A 17,589-nucleotide genomic window follows, 5' to 3' on the forward strand; every position below is an offset into this window, starting at 1 on the left:
GACTCTTTCACCCCGTTCCCTGTGCATTATTGATGCCTGGCGTGGTACAATGGTCCCATCTGGAGAACCAGAATCAGAGTGTGGACCCGCTAATCCTCCTTCAAACCCCCCTAACCCTGTAAATAATCCACCTAATTCCACCAATAACTCGGATGATTTCACAAATAATCCAAATCCAGTGTAATTCTTAATGAACCAACTAAAGTCAAACGTGACTACATGCATAGTAATATATACTGAATAATGATCATATATTTGAACAAAAAAAAACCCGATAAAACATATTTAATATAAAAATCAAGGAATATGCCATTAATAAATTATAAAATGACAAAAATAATTTAATATATTTGTAAGTTTATAGAGGCTACATACAAGTGTATATCTACCGATATGGTGGCCGATATATTTTGCATCCATAATATTTTTCAATACAGATTATATATAGATGTTTTATGAATTGATAAATATTATGGATGCAAGATATATCGGCCACCATATTGGTAGATATATGTTCATTTTTAACTTGATCGTTATCAGCCCGATAAGAAAATTTGCCCGATATATTAAAGCCGATAAATAATGTGTCATTTCCTTCAGCTGAGACGCTTCAGATGCACACTGTTCACCATGACGGTTTTGAATTGCGTAAAATATGAAGTGCAACATGTACAGTCCAAGTCTGTCATAGAGGCTACATAAAATGATAAAGACAACATTATTACTGTGTGCTTGGAACATGGTTTTTGAGGGTGAGACTTTTTGTAACCAGGCTCTCAAAAATTATATAAAAACTTGGATTTAGATTTATCGGCCAATATATCGGTTATCTAGCCTGATGTCGTCATACTCCGATTCTAGTCAGAATGTGAGTCTGATACTGTTCCATTGGGCTGTGATTATGGGGCGTTTCAACCGAACCAGGAAAGAAAATGCCTCTGCAGTGCACTCAATTGGATCGACAAATGCCTTGATCGCGGTTCTCTGTTCCTCTTTTAAAATGAATGCGCTGTCTAGATCTTCTATAACAGACGCGATGGCTGAATCTACACATCTAAATTCTCCAGCGGCAGCCGTTCTTTGTCGTAAACGAATTCAACCCAAGCGCTCTTTGGTGACGTGGATGATTACGTTACTGTTGATCAGCTGTCCATCATCTTATAAAGCCCGCCCTGACAATTTGATTGGCCCGAACAGCTTTGGTTCGGGCATACTTGCTTCTCAACGGATCAAGTCCAGACCGAACCTCCCATCCTCAAATGTTGTGGGCGGGGCTAAGTTCGGCTGGCATCCAGGCTATCGGTTATCAGTTTTCAGATATAAAAATGTATTATCGATATCGGCCAAAATGTTCATATCGGTGCATCCCTAACAAATATATATATATATATATATATATAGATATAGTAGTCAACATTTGAAGGGGATCAAAAAAGTTCAAAGTTGTCCTAAGACAAGAACGGGTATTGTTCAAAATTCATGTATAACTTTGACGAAAGGTTGTAATCCACTTCAAATGTTGACTACTGTATGTAAACACTCCTTCCACCTAATGGATCTATACAGACAGACTCCTCATTCTCTAGCTCTATAAGACCTACAGGTGCCCAACATCTACTCTGGTTTGAGACCTCTCTAGCCCCTTCCTGCATGACTCTAATGCTCCACATTAACTGTCCCTTCACTCCTGTGGTTCCAGCATGCCTGTCAGACCCAGTCAGACTGACAAAGGGCAGCACATCAGTGCCTGTTAGCCACGGTCCTGCAAAAAACCCACACCGAAGAGCTCCAGCCACTCGCCACAAAGGTCATCTCTGGGCTACAATACATCACGCTGGGACAGATGGCCACACCATTCGTACATCATTACTACTAAAGCACAAGGGCTATAGAGAAACGAGTCTGTGGCTAGAAATGTGCCGAGACGGCATATTACTCTAAGTGTGAGAGCCCATCTGGGATAATGAAAGCCTCATTTGAGCATCTCATAAAAAGAAACGATATTACATCACTGGAAATCTGTGATTAAGTCTCAATTTACACAACAGATGTTATTACTGAAGGTGCAAACAAACTCTTAATGCGCTTTATGCTTTGGTAGCATTTTATGTGCGCTGTTAAAACTCATCTAGAGGATTTTTTTGGTATCTGGATTCAATTAACATGTTGTGGCACCTAACATGCACAGATTTGACTGCTAATGGTAACAATTAAGGCTGGGGGACACAGCTAAATAAATCTCAACATTTTTCAGCCATTTTACAATCAATTTATATCTCAATACAGTAAATATCTATCTAGTTAAAAAATATCAAGGCATCAAAGGATACACAAATATTTAAATTAATTATGTCTGCACATTATAATACAGAATATTTTATATATGCATATTTTTTTATTTGATGTGCATGCATGCATGTATATATATACATACACACACACATGTATATAAAGTATATATTATATATTTTTTCACTTGTTTATTTCATTAACATCAGCCAATATATTACACCCACGCATATAATGTGCAATAAGTAGATAAATATGAATTAAATATTGCTGTGTATATATATATAAACCATTAACAGTGTTGATTAACATTTTACATCCTCACAAAATCATAATGAAATATTTTATTCATCACCCTGATCTAGTGATAGATCACAGAGACCGTTATAATGGCCACAATGACAAATAAAGCTAATGTGCTATTTACCTCACTTATTGTTCACGTAATTACCGGAAAACAGTGCTAAGAAAATCCCATTTCTCCCCTTTCATTACATTCATCCGTTTCAGTTCCACTGTCTGAGCTTTTTATCTTCTGTAAACCACTTACCGCCCTCTTTCCTCTCTCGCTTTCATTTTTCCTCCTAAGTGAGATGATAACCCCCCCTCCCCTACATGTATTTCTCCCTCTTCTGCCTCAGTGTATTTGCACGAGAGCGAGTTACCAGGACATGCCTTTTCATTACTGTCACAAAGAGAAAAAGAGAGAGAAATAAATTGATATAGGAGCCATTCTCGCTTCCCTCGGGCTTGCTTACAGCGGCTTGACAGACCCGGGACAAGCGAGCCACCACTTTCTCTCTCCATTTCACACACAAAAACCATGTCAGGACTTTCAGCCAGACCAAATCCTCCTCACAACTGATCCAGTTGCGCTTCGGTTTGGGCCGAAGCCCTTCCAAAAGAAGTGTGGGAGAACGTTTTTAAAGGGGACACATTCGAAAACAAGTCTATTATACATTTAAAGACTGCATGCACAATCCTTCATGATTCCTTTAACCCCAAAAGCAACCCAAGAACACAAGCCAACAAACCCTTAAATGGACAAAATGCCAGTTAAACCAGCGTTCACATCCTCTACTGGTGTGACTGGGGTGATCTAGAGTCGGCGGCGTGCCGTTGAATGCATCTGTGTGGTTGATTAGTGTGGTAATGAGTGCAGAGAGGCTTGAGGGACGTGCCGGGCGGCCGTGTGGCTTAAGTGATTGTGGTAATTGAGTGGATAGTGACAGCTTTGCAATGGCCTAATTAAGACTCACTGGACTGAGGCCAAGATTTTACTGTCATCGTCACACTTTTAACAACCGAACCGAGATGGAAAACGGAGCTGAAATGCAAATAAAACAAAGCCATCTGTTGTGAAGGTATGTCAACACACAAGCAAAGGAGTTTGGGACATGTTTTATGCGACATTGCAGTCACATTTAGTGCAATCACTCAATGTATCGCAAACAGCTGGGAAAATTGTCTTTTTTCCCCTTAGGGCCACTTATGATAGATACACATTTTTCTACTTTGCTTTTAAGGGGCTGTTTGAACGACACCGTTTTCTATTAAAAACGGAAAACTTTATATGCGTCTTGGCTGTTCAGTTACATGACAACAATGTTTTGATGGCCTGAAAACCCAAACTTTTGAAAATGGGTTTCAAAGTGCAATTTTTTTTAAACTATAGGTTTATTGTCTCCGTGTAAACACCAAAAATACGAATTTGTGAAATCGCCAACTACTGTCCTGGCATGAATACAGCGTTTTTAGTCGTTTTCGCAAATCTGTGTAAACGGGGATCATTTTGACAACGTTGTTGTCTGTACGCGAAAAACGTAAAGGACAAACGTTTCTGTTTGTAGTACATTGTCGTCATGTAAACGTACCCTAAGACTATATGCTAATGACCACTATTCTGACTGGCTAACCTTAACACTATCAAGTTGCTAAATACTCAACAGGTACTGTTGACTGAGATTGAGTTTTTGTAGCTTAGCGAGCGGCTTTGACATCATACGCAGTAGCGTGCTCATTGAAACATAACCTCGTAAGTAACACTCTTCATTGGCTACGACTCCTGGCAAGCAAAACGGCGCGATTAAAACTAGGAGTAGAGATTTTAGAGCATGTTGCTAAGCTATTAACGCAATACTCTTAGAAGCTTAAATAACACTTATATTGGGTAAAACTATCTAGTCTGTTTTTAAGCAAATAGTAGTTTTTAATTAAATAAAATTTACTTTGATCAATACATTTTAGCATATTTTTACTCTCGACTCGCCATAGTGTTTTTGTCTGAACCTTACTTGATAGGTGACTGCATAATTGAGTTTACTGATTAAATCAGTTACAGTATGGGGTGGGTTTCCGCTTAACTGGGTTGAAACAATTGTGAATTATTTCCACTGAGCTCTGGGCGATGGATTCTGGGAATGCCTTTCTTATGAGAATACAGGTGATGCTGCCTTAGAATTTGGCCATAACACTTTGGCAAATAAAACGTAATAAAATGAATGCTTCACCTTTAGTACCTAAGCATCTAAATGGCTGAGGGTTTCGAAACGGTCCAATCACAGGGCAATTCTAAAATTGAAATTGGCTGTATACGTGCTAAAGATGCTTTAATGTGTCCTTCGGTCTCTCTGTCCCCCTCAGCTCATCTCGCTCTCAGTCCAGTTGTCTTTTTTACTCCCCTCTCCCCTGAGTGTGATAATCAGCACTGCTGGAGGGGTAGATGGAGGGGGGTGGGGGTGGATCGAGATGCCCCTGAACCCCTGCGGTGGTTTATCAGCCCGAGTGTGTCAGCACTGCAGGAGGACAAACCTGTCAGAGCTGAAAGGGTGAGAGAGGGAGGGAGGTTGAAGAGAACGGAGGTGTCAGTGTGTGACTGATTGCGGCCCTCTACTCGCAAGGCTAGCCCCCTCCTCACATCACCCCCGTCTCTGCACACAAATCTCTTCACTCGCACGAAGAAACACACACAAGTGCTTTCAGCATCACTATTCTGTGGTGGAGCAGTGTCACTACTAGAAATTTCCAAAAGTACAAATACCGGACAATTAGTTGACTGGTTGGTCTTAACGAAGCTCCCCATTTCCAAAACATTGGTTGAATTTATTATCCAGTGATCTGTAAACCCGGTCGGTCGGTCGGATGGATATTTGTAATACATATGCATACACAATGTAAAATATATACTTCATTAGTATAACTTATACTATTAAATTAATTGGTAAATCAAAGTACTAAAGAGATTTAATATAATAAAGATAAAACTCAAAATTCTATTAAAAATAAACAGAATTTTAGGGCCCATTTTTTCCCACACTACAACACAGACTATAGTATAAAATGTATGACTATTATCTTTGACTAGTTGGTGTTAAGGAAGCCCTAAATAATCAGGGTCCACCAGACCCACATCATTCAGATTTATTAGGGGGAGCTCACAAGATATGCTTTCTTTTAGTTTATTAATTTCTTTCCTTTTTTATTTCTGTGCTACAAAAGCAGGCTGTCAGATCAGTAGCTACCACAAACCCCTTCCAGTCGCTTTCTCTCTCTCAGCTAAAAATACAGAATGCTTTTGCGGCAGTAACCCATTGCAGTTTGGATGTGGGTTAGTGCTGTGCTCACGCATTGCACTGCTGACCACTGCTTCTGCTATACTGAAGCTCAGACATGCTGAGAAAGGCCCTAATTAATGGGGAGAAGTGTGTATGTGTTTTGGAGGTGTGTGTGGTGAGCGAGGCGGGGGATGATTTATTCCAGTGTCACCTTGACCCCTGACGCTGAGATACAGCTCAATTAAACAGGATTGGCCCCACGGCACCGCTTTCATCTACTGCCCGTGAGTTCTGCAAAACACGCACACACACGGGGCCAGATTCACAAGATCCAATAACATCCATATGGAGCGCTTTTCGCTTCCCTCTGCCACCAAAAAACAAAAATGGTAATGGACTCAACCAAAATAAACCAAAGAACAAAATGAAAAATCAATACAATAACATTAAGAATCGATTCCTACAGGCTGGATTGGTTCTTCTGTGGTTCCTAATTGCTGTTCTAGGCATCTGTTCCCAAAACACTTTGAATCATTATCCCACGATCTATAAAACTGGCCTCAGATCGGTGGTAGAACATGAACATGAAACAGCCAGCGCAACCCGTTTGACTTCCATAACGTGACGTGTTTCCAAGTGTAAAACAATATTCAACGATTTGATCGAATTGATTTTCCTTTGCGCCTCTTTCAGGCATAGGCATCAATGAAACATACTTTCCCACTGAATCCCTCACCTAAATCTCACTATTATGTTGGATGGATCCATTGGATGCCACTGTGGAGATGTGCCGCCCACAGAATTAATGAATAAATTCTTTATTAATTTACTTTTGAAATTCATTTTAAATTTAATCAAGTACATTATATTTATTTATTTTCTATGGTTATTTTTATTAATTTATTTATTATTCATTCGAAAATTAATACAATTAATAATTAAATAGGGGCTAGAGACATGCTGGTCATATATTTAATATATATATATATATTTATTAATTTAAAAACGTCATTTTAAAATAAAACAATCCCTCACCTAAACCTAACTGTTACAAACAAATCCCCTGGACTTTATTTGTTCGTTTATTTATTAATTTAATTCATTTATAAAAAAAAAGAAAAAGAAAAAGAAACCAAATTAATACAATTGAGGATTAATAAATAGGTGGCAACAAATTTAATGATGAATTTTAATAATTTGCACATTTACTTTTAAAAGTTAAGTCAAAGTTTAATGTTTAAAGTAAACTTAAAAAAAAAAAAAGTATTAATATGCACATTTTATTTAAAAATGTCATTTAAAAGTAAATTAATTAAAAATAAAGACATAACTCACAATACGTAATAGTTTTAATGAGGAATTTTGATGACAACATTCCCCCCCCAAAAGTCAGATGCCGCATAAAATCAAGCAAGTTAAGGTACCTGCGAAAGCTTTAGAGATATGTTCCTTCTTCCACTCCCACGGTTGGTCGTATTCATCGGCGGGCCTCTCGTCGTCCTGCGGCAGCCTGCTCTCCCTGCCCTCCTCGGGCAGATCCGGCTGCCCTGGGACGCGCTCCTCGTACGGGGTGTCGTAGAGTTGGACCTCCCCTCTCCCCCAAACTCCTGCTCCACCACCGGCTCTCCTCTGCAGCTCTGCAACACCAAACAAACCTATTACAACCTCTCTTCCACATTGCTCCAAATTTCCACTTAGGAAAAGTTAGTTCTGACCCCTTAAAACAAAAACACACTGCGTTTGGTCACTTCACATGTCCATCAGATGGTCTCTTCCTGTACAAGTGGGCAATCGTGGTCAGAATAAGCTACAAAGTGGACCAGACTTTGTGTTGATGGTCCAAAGACCATTGAGAGATTAACAGTTGGGTTTGCGAGCAGGCATCTTCTAGACTGAGTTTCATTGTGACGTTCATTAAAATGGTGCGAGACAGGGCGTACTGTTAAATCAAGACACAACAATAAATCGATATGTTCCCTAGGCTTCACAGCTGGGCTCCCTCGCCTGGGCCACATTAATTATGGAAATGTCTGGTGAAGAGTGGCGGGGTATGAATCTGAAGGAGAGACAAATTGTGTTTGCACAGCTTGCTGGTTTCATAGGGGAGGGCTTAACAAAGAGAGAAAGATGTACATGTGTGTGCGCTTGTAGATCGAGTCCAATTTCAAGGACTGGGGTCTTTCTCTCATTTCCATTATCATACCTCTCAAACGGCAAGAACCAAACAACAGGATGTCTGAATAACCTTCAAGGGCTTTTCAACAAAACATAACAGTCGGTTAAAAGCCTATATGACATGAACTGCAGCTACAAAATGCTACGGCTACTACACTACTATGTGAAGTTCTTCAGGATTTTTTTTTTTTTTGTTGTCATCTCCACTTTTAGCTGAAGTTAGCTTGCTAAACTGTTGTCTTAAATCAGCAGAAGAACTTGAAGTAGGGAGGAACCAGTATTAAATTCCGGTCGATACCGATAAACTGATGACAAACAAATTCTAAACAATTTTGTCTGAATAAATTAAAAATAGATCACTAGAAACTAAAATCAAACATTTTAAATGCTACAATTGAATTTTGGGATCAGAGTTATTAAATGTTAACTAAAACCATAAAAAAACATTCATCACTTAAAATAAAATGAAACATTAATTCTAATAAAATCAAATAAAATTTAAAAGAAAACTTATATTTCAGTTAGTCGGCAAGGCAACATCTCATTTTTGAACATTTCTTTTAAACTTAAAACTATAAAAACTTTTTTTAAACAAATTAAAAGACAAAATAAACAATTACTAGAACTTTAAAAGTAAAATTAAAACAGAAAAAAACTAATTAAAAATATTAGCACTATTAATTAACAATATAAATACTTATTATATTAATAAAACTAATATAACACTGTTCAGATTCACAACATTATAATGTACTGCATGAAATGAGATTTGCTAAAGATTACATTTAACATTGTTATTAATATTGTTTACATATTAACTAAGTTGATATTAGATGACAGCAAATGTAATCTAAATGTAGTATTATTTACACTATTATAGTACTTAATATTATCAATGAGATTTCATTTTTATATTTTTATTTTAAGCTTTAGTAATTTTATTATGAATTTTTATTATTATTTAAACTTATTTTATTTCAGTTAGATGGCAAGGCAAGTTTTTAATCTAATATCATATTTATTTTTCTTCAAATAACTAAAACAATGTTTAATAGTTTTAGTTAATGATAACAACTTACATGGACCCTAATAATCCGATTGTAATCGAACGACTAGCACAGTTGTAAAAAATTAAAAAATATCCCAAAAATGATCAAATCCGATTAAAATTTCACTGGGATTGTAAGAGGTGGTTTAAACCTTTTCTAAGTGTAAACACTTGATCGGATTGAAAACCGAAAAAAGTACTGCGCATGTGCAATGAATGACGTAGAGATGGCATAATGACGCATGACACACAGAACGAGCTGTTGTAGTTGTTGAACGAAGCGTCATAACTGACACGAGTTTCATTCTAAAATTTTCCTTCCACTCATCGTCTGTGAAGTGGAGCAGGACAACGTCCCATCAGTCCTTGTTTCGGACTCTCATCCAAAGATGCCTTGTTTTAGACGCGGGAATGGGCGTTTTTACTGCTTGATAAATATAAGCAGCACAACACAACGAATAAATATTAGAATAGTATGCAAAAACAGCTGGAAACTGTATATTCATGCATGTCAAAAAAATATTCCGATTTCAAGGTTGTGACATATAAATGCGCACATCAACCCAATCACTTCATTTAGCGTTGATATAAACACTACGTACGGATTCATCAATAGGAATGAATTCCGACAAAAGGTGCCCATGTAAACGTAGCTACTGGCATGCACAATTAAATCTCCATTATAAATTTAATGAATCTCAGCTTATAAACAATATGGTACCAATATATTGAGCATCCCTTGTTCATAATGGCTGGTTTTTGTCAATTATGTCAAGCGTGAAATCAAACACACCAGACATGGAACGGACTACCAGTAAAAGAAACACTGACATGGATGTGCGCTTTAGAGAGAAAGAAAAAAGCAGGATTGAGAAGAAACCAGAGTTAAAAGAGAAAGACAAACTTTAACCTTCACACATCCTGCTTCTATTGGGCTCCTTAACCGTCTCCATAGCGACAGAGAGGCCCTGGGGGACCGACCCTGAGGTGGAGGGAGTGAGGGAGCTACGGGAGTGTGTGTTGATGTTAAGTGTTTGTGACGCGTGAGCTAGATTCCCCATACCTGAGAACTGATGGAGAATGAGAGAAGAGATTAACCTGTAGAGATGGATTGAAAATTAAATGAGGCTGCCTTGAAGGCAAGACCGATCTGAGGAGAAATTAAAGTGGATGCTGGGGTCTTACGAAGTTTACCTGAAAACCAGGGAATGCGTTTTTGCATTCCACTGCATTGCTTTTCCATTGTTTAGTTGTTTTTTATGTAGTGAGGTAAAAACATAGCCTAATCATTCGTGTATCTGACTCACAGTATTTCATTTATTATGTCTGTTGTGATGTTAAATAAAGCATTTAAAACGGAAGGGTATTTCAACATTTCAGCACAGTACACTTTCCTGTCATGTAGCATATCACATAGCCTACAGTATGAGCACTTCAATAAGCCCAAAGAATGCAGGTTAATACGTTAACATCCCGGGAGAAATCATGGATGTTAACGTTTCAAAAGAGAAAGCACGAACTGACCGAGCTTTTACATATTTACTCCACACGATGGGCATTTTGACATAATTGTGTGTGTATTCGACCATTCAAGCGCAACAAGACGTGAAAGAAAACTGAATTTAACATTAAGCATGTCCTGCTCTTTATATTTGCATTCATGCATTTCATCACTCTGAAGTGTCAATAGTGCTATATATTTCCATATCGCAATATAAACAATATAGCAAAATATCTAGTAGGGATGTCCCGATCACGGGAAATCGGGCCCGATCACGTGGTTTCAGACTCGATCGGAATCGGACGTTACCTCCCGATCAGGACTCGGATATAGGCTATGTAAATTAGGGGTGTAACGGTACATGTATTCGTAATTATTGAACCGTTTCGGTACGAGGCTTCCGGTTCGGTACGTATGATACAAACCGAACGATTCCTAGGACCATTTTTCTGCAGACAAAATCCGCGCTGGCGCGACCACCACAACGTTGCGCAACATCAAATGGCAAACGTAATGAAAGCGGAACGAAACTGCGCTACTCATTATATTGTGCTTAACGGACCATTTATCAGTTCGGACCAGCAACATCTGTGCAGCGCGAGATCAAGCGAAGAGATCCAGTGAAGAAAACATATGAATTCGCCAGTGAAGTAATAACATTGCTGCGAGATCTAATGAGAAGCATTCAAATTTCTCCGTTATTAACCGTAGATCTCTATTAGATCAAACAACGCTGACGTGGGAACCAGGAGAAACATTGGGCCGTGAATGAACATGGATTTAATGTTGCACTTCAAAACTCAAATATTATATAAATATATATTTAAATGTTATTTTTAATGCGATTACCAAAACATTATTTGTTCATCCTCAAAGATCACCCCCATTTATAAACCTGAAAGTTTCAAGATGTAGGAAAACTCAAACTTATTTAAAAATATTTTTTCTTTTAATAAATAGGAAATTTCTCTGGCATTTCTTTCTTTTTGCTGTACCGTATCGAACCGAACCGTGAATTTTGTGAACTGTTACACCCCTAATCTAATGTATATATATATATTCTCTTTTTTTTTTTTTATACTTTTTTTTTTTGTTTACATGCCTGCCGGGTATTTTAAGTTGAGGTGCTATTTGTTTTTATATATTTACTGTTGCACTAAAGTCCAAAAGTGAAGAATTTATGTTATTTATTACTTGATTGTTCAAGCTACCTCACAGAAGTGCTCTGTTGTTGAATGTTAAAATAAGGTGAATTAAATAAAAAATAAGGAATATCCTGGATCTGTTTTTTTTTCCGCTCTTCTTTATTCTTTTTTTATGTATTATATAAGTATCGGATCAGAACTCCGTATCGGTAGATACTCAAAATCAAATGACTCGGACTCGAGGGCAAAAAAAACCTGATCGGGACATCCCTAATATCTAGACATTTATACCGTGGTAATAATATCGTCATACCACCCAGCCCTACTTCCAAACTTGGTTGGCAAGATTATGATTCCTATTTCACTACAACAGCAGGCCATTTACCAATTTAGCAGACATAACAAACATTCCATGTCATAGGTATTTATGGAATATAACATGCATGTTTTTTGATTACTGAATGGATCGTTTTGCATTTGAAGGCTCACACAACGAAAGAACGTTTGACAATTTTACTAAAAATTTGATCAACAAGCTACTAAATGAAACTAAATGTTCAGAGATCTGGGGCCTCATTTATAACCGTTGCGTACGCAAAACAGGTCCTTAAAAGAGGCGCACGCGCAAAACAGGCCCTGAAAGAGGCGCACGCCACTTCCGACGCATAAGTTTTGATTTATAAAAACAAACTTGACAGGAACATTTGCGCACCCGCACGCAAACTCTGACCCATGTGTACGAACATTTTGGAGACTGAGTAGTTTGGCGACACCGATGTTGAGCTGGAGTTTAGTGGCATTTGGGTCACTTTTAGACAGAAAATTTAAAGAAAATTACACATAAAGCAAGATGATACAAATATAATTTCACTCACCAAGTCTAGGCCTACCACTTGAAGCAAACATCAATCCCTTCTTAAATATCCGCGCTAGCGAGTGCGTTGGGCCGTTTAGTGAAGCTGACTGCTGTAAAACCTTAAATCTTCATTATGAGTCCTAATCATACAGTGCATGTTTACAATAACAGTTTAAATAAATAAAAGAATGATTTAAACTATGTTTTACATCTGATATAAACATTTAGATTAAATATGCCATTCTCATTAATGGAGTTAAACACTTAAATTACATGAAATCATTACTGATTTATATTCTAATAAATAAAAAAAATATTTGTAGTGGATGCGATGCTTTTGAACACTTTTCCTGTGGCATGCTGTTTTTTTAATGTTTTAACTACATATATCGCGATAATAGAAGATTGTCTGAGAAAATATTTTCGTCCAAATAATACACAATAAGGCCTGTCTGTTTCCAGGCCTGTCTGTTTAATTTGCTTTATAAAAATATAAAGCAAATTAAAAAATATTATTTGGCCAGAGGAAACGATTGAGAAAAACATTCTCTGAAATGAATTTTATACTATTTAATTTATTTATTCAAAATAAAGGCAAGGATAGGCTACTAAATGATTTTTAGCAATGTAACGTGAGGGCAGTGTTGGGGTAGTTACTCAAAAAAGGTAATTAGTTACTAGTTACTAGTTACTTCTGTAAATTGTAATGAGATTACTTTACTAGTTACTGCGTTTGAAAAGTAACTTCACTACTTATTACTTTACTTTCCCGTTTCTTAATTTATGGACAAATATCATAGCCCTATCATCACTTAGCCTGTCTACATAGTGTTTATTGTATAAATATATACAAAATGGCATGTAAAACCATATGAAAGAACAATATCCCTGTCTGCACAAGGAAATATATCTCACTGTAAAATCCACAAACAACAGGATAAAGGAGGCTATGGTGCGGTCATTTTAAAATGGGGTCAACACACAAGTTTTAAAACACAGGCTTTGGGAAACATGAGAATAAACTCTTCTCCTGAGAACAAAACAAGCTTTTTATTCGACTCATGGCAATAAAAATAAAAAATGAAGTGGTCAATGAAAAATAATAAAATAAAGGTCACTTTTACATTTTTAATCTTAATTTAAAATGCATTTTTCTTGGCGATTCAATAGTCGGCAGGGGAAGCATTCCTCTACAATGAACCCTGCAACAAGCCTGTTCATTTTGTTTTGTGTTACCTGCTGTGCTCCAAGACTTGAGAAGAGTTTTTGTAACAGCGCGCGCGGCGCCGAATCCGAGGATGAACGACTTCAAGAAGCCGAATCTGCCCGAGCATGTAGCCTACGTCTCACCGTGACCGCACCGGCACACAGTTTGCGTGTCTAAATCAGTTGCTTATGTTTACAAAATGAGCCTACAATAGCATAATAAGCATTTTTAATAGAAAGATCCATGTTTTATAAAATGTCCACGAAACTTAATGAAATGTTTAGTGAAATTAGAAACTATTTAAGAGATCGTTGATTTAGTTCTATAGTCTACATACATGTTTTTATATCCACATTTTGTTCTAATGTCACAAGTAATAATCTCAGGGTTTACTGGATTTTACGTACACGATTCTTTTTGTAGTGTTATTGGTGGTGATGTAGCCTACTAAAATAAACATCGTCACGTGTGGACCTTTCTTCTTCTCACCGTTGATTCCTGATGGTTAAGAGGACAATTACTCGAGTCGCCCCGTCGTTTCACAGAATAGTACAATGGCGAGCGCGTCGAGTATAAACGCCTCGTCCGTTTGGGGAGGTGCGCGTGCAGTCAGCGGAGACTCGCGCTGCAGAGACCCCCTGTCTCCGTCTCCGTCTCCATTTCCCTCTCTCCTTCGCACCGGCAGCTATGTCACTCAAATCGATCTCTATGGCAACGGTGCGCACGCACCACTAGACAGAACTTTACACACAAGCAAACACGGCTTGGGTAACGCAGGAAAGCGCGTTCCTATAGTATAGTAAAGTAGTGTAGTTACCGATATTTTTAGTGTAATGCGTTACTTTACTTCGTTACCCAAAAAAGTAATATCGTTACTGTAATCCGTTACTTTGTAACTCGTTACCCCCAACACTGCGTGAGGGCACATCCGTATCTCATATTTTCATAATGTCTTCCGTTAAACATGGTATCACATGGATGAATATGCATATGCAAATTATATGCAGATGAGGGTAGTAAAACTAGGTTTTGTATGCTCCGTATATGGCTATTTCGGGATGAAGGGATTTTTGCACAGGTTCTGGCATACGCACGGTTTTAGAAGTCTGAATATTTTTTGCCGTACGCCATTTGTGGCTTTCGGGCGCACGTACACTTTTAGTAAGGATCCTATGCACAGTTTTATAAATGAGACCCCTGAACTTATTGTTTTGAGAAAAAAAAAGTATAATTTGAGAATTGAGCCAAAGTAATTGAGAAAAACTGGAATGACCGCTTTAATATATTTATCTATTAACTAATACTTCTAAATACTACATTGTGAATTAAACAAAGGTCTTTAGTTAATATCCCAAGAAGAGTTAGCATTAACAGTTGAGCCATGGGTTACCAGAGGAAATTTTGAAATAGGTTTTCAGAATAACAGTTTGAGTAAAATAAGGCCGTGTTTTGCTATACAACATTAATAACACAAAGTTACACCTCAAATGTGTATTTCTGTAGCCACTCTTTGCTTTAACATGTAGCTAACAAGTTGCTAATTAATGACTACAATTACCATAAAGATGTTAGGGATAGAGTTTACATACTTAACGAATCGGACAACCTTGCGTTTTTATCCATACGTTTTCTAATTTGACATTTTGAAATGGCGATTAGAAGCCTATTTGAAATGAACTGCAGCCACAAAATGCCAAAATATGACCTATTTACATTTGTGAGGAATATTATGCTTCCATTTTTAGCCAAAAATAACTTGCTAAACGGTTGTAATTCCAGAGGCACTGGAATTAAAATGGTCTGATACTGCTACCAATTTAGACTAAATAAACCAACTAAAACATTAAAATAAAACACTAAAAACTAAAATCAGTCATTTTAAACAGAATTTCGACATCACAATATTACAATGTACAAATGAAAAATGGATATTCATTTTGTGATTTGATAAAGATTACATTTAACAGTGTTACTAAATTATAGATTAACAATTAAATGAGCATTAGATGATGGCAAAGTAATGTAAAAATAGAGGAAATTAGCGTCACAATTAAATTGAACCTTTAAAGTATGACTTTGTCATTTACGTTAAGGCAAGTTAAGAGTTTATTTATATAGCACATTTCATACACTATGGCAATTCAAAGTGCTTTACATAGAGAGGATATAATCACAAAATAAAAGCAAGGACAATTAAAACAGTTATGGAACCAAACAAAATGTGAAAGTTTATTCAACTAATGCCAACCTCATTTTCTCAAATCAAAAAATGCTAATATAAAAACCCAAAGGAAAATCCTGAGGGAACCCATGTTGAATTAGCCTTCCTATCCAACAAATTGACATCATGACTAAATAACTCTACACAAGTTTGTTAGAATCGTCATTTCTCTGGGCTCTGCCACTACTACCATTGCATTGTGGGACTGCTTCAACTGCAAACAATATATAAAATGCTGCCTTAAGACTTGGCCAGGTATCTTAGAAATCAGGTAAATGTTAGTGGCTACATTTTGGAACGGTCTTCGCATTGGAAACTTGTCTTAAAATGTTGTCTAACTTATATCTCTCCAAACAGCAATTGCAAGGCGCAAACAACAATTTGGAAGGAATAAAACAATGAAACAGATTGCATAAACACAGAACTGTAATCTGTGAGACTCAGCAGTGAGTCACCGTCTGACGGCACTGGATGACTGACAGCGACTGAGGGACTCGCTGAGAAAGACACACTTATAACACTCATACTTCATTCTCTCCATACGACTTAAAGGGCAAACCAGACTCCCCTGGGGCATGAGGACACAGACACCAAAATAGAAACGAGAAGAAGTTTGACTGACCGGTTATCACTTTCTGAGCCTCGTAGGGCTCCATGTAGCCGTTGTTCTCAGGAGTGATTTGCCCCTGGGCGGATTCGGGACGCGGGTCCAAGCGAACATCGAATGGGTCGGAGTAGTCGGTATCGCCCATAACTGGAGCTGATGGAACCACCTGAAACGAGAAATGTCATGTGATGATCTTCACCCAGGAGAGGGAACACAAGAAATCCCTTTAATTCGGTGCAAAGAAATTGAAGATTATCTTAGTTTGCTGAGGGATGAATGAAGATAATTATTTTATACATAATTCTGCAGCCCAAAACAAAAAAAACCCCACTTCATTTACAGTCAAATAGATGTTTTTTTTTCCACTACTATTTGTGAGCACCAAAATTTTTCACCCTAAAATTTCAAATAAATTCCCTAAAGTTATGTGACGCAACAATACGAACAGTGCCACGCAGATCAGTCGTCTTAAAGGGGTCATATAATGCCATTTTTGTACAAGCTAATATGATTCTTTAGGGTCTAAATTAAAAGTTTGTAATATACTTTAATTAAAAATTCTCATTAGTATTGTAAGAAAACACTTATTTTACCTGGTCAAAAACAGCTCTGTTTTCAGCACGCCGTTTCAGTGCATATGACTTTAAATGATCATGAGCTTTGCTGACTCTGCCTCTCTGTTCTGTGCGTACACGTTTGTAACACAATACCATAACGTGTTGTTCATTATAAACGTGGGATTATGAATTATATGGAGAACGTCGTACATAGAAAACATGCAGTAATGTACCCTGAGTGTAAACCTTAGACTCATTCATCGTGAAGCGATTTGCAAAGATATAAATATTAATATAAAGTTTAATAAAACGTTCCACTCACTTCAGTTGTTCTAGAGGTTCGGCAGGAACACGAATAGCTGGTACCGATTCTTTATTCAGGAGCAGCTGCTTAGCAAAACCAGCTTTATACTGATCCTCGTTTATAAA

The 17,589-nt window shown here is 37.4% G+C and overlaps 1 protein-coding gene across 2 annotated transcripts in view; it reads right to left on the minus strand.

Annotated features, from left to right (window-relative positions):
• shdb (Src homology 2 domain containing transforming protein D, b) overlaps positions 1-17,589 on the minus strand; it is a 30,949-nt gene that overhangs the window by 7,899 nt on the left and 5,461 nt on the right. For both annotated transcript variants that reach the window (XM_056256355.1, XM_056256356.1), the window contains exons 3-4: positions 16,619-16,769; positions 7,268-7,480 (exon numbers count right to left, since the gene is read on the minus strand). In XM_056256355.1, coding sequence (XP_056112330.1) covers positions 7,268-7,480; positions 16,619-16,769 — 364 coding nt within the window. The remainder of the gene's footprint in view (positions 1-7,267; positions 7,481-16,618; positions 16,770-17,589) is intronic.

This window comes from Rhinichthys klamathensis, unplaced genomic scaffold, assembly GCF_029890125.1.
Source record: "Rhinichthys klamathensis goyatoka isolate OS25496 unplaced genomic scaffold, OSU_Roscu_1.1 h1tg000127l_1, whole genome shotgun sequence".
Classification (NCBI taxonomy): Eukaryota; Metazoa; Chordata; class Actinopteri; order Cypriniformes; family Leuciscidae; genus Rhinichthys; species Rhinichthys klamathensis.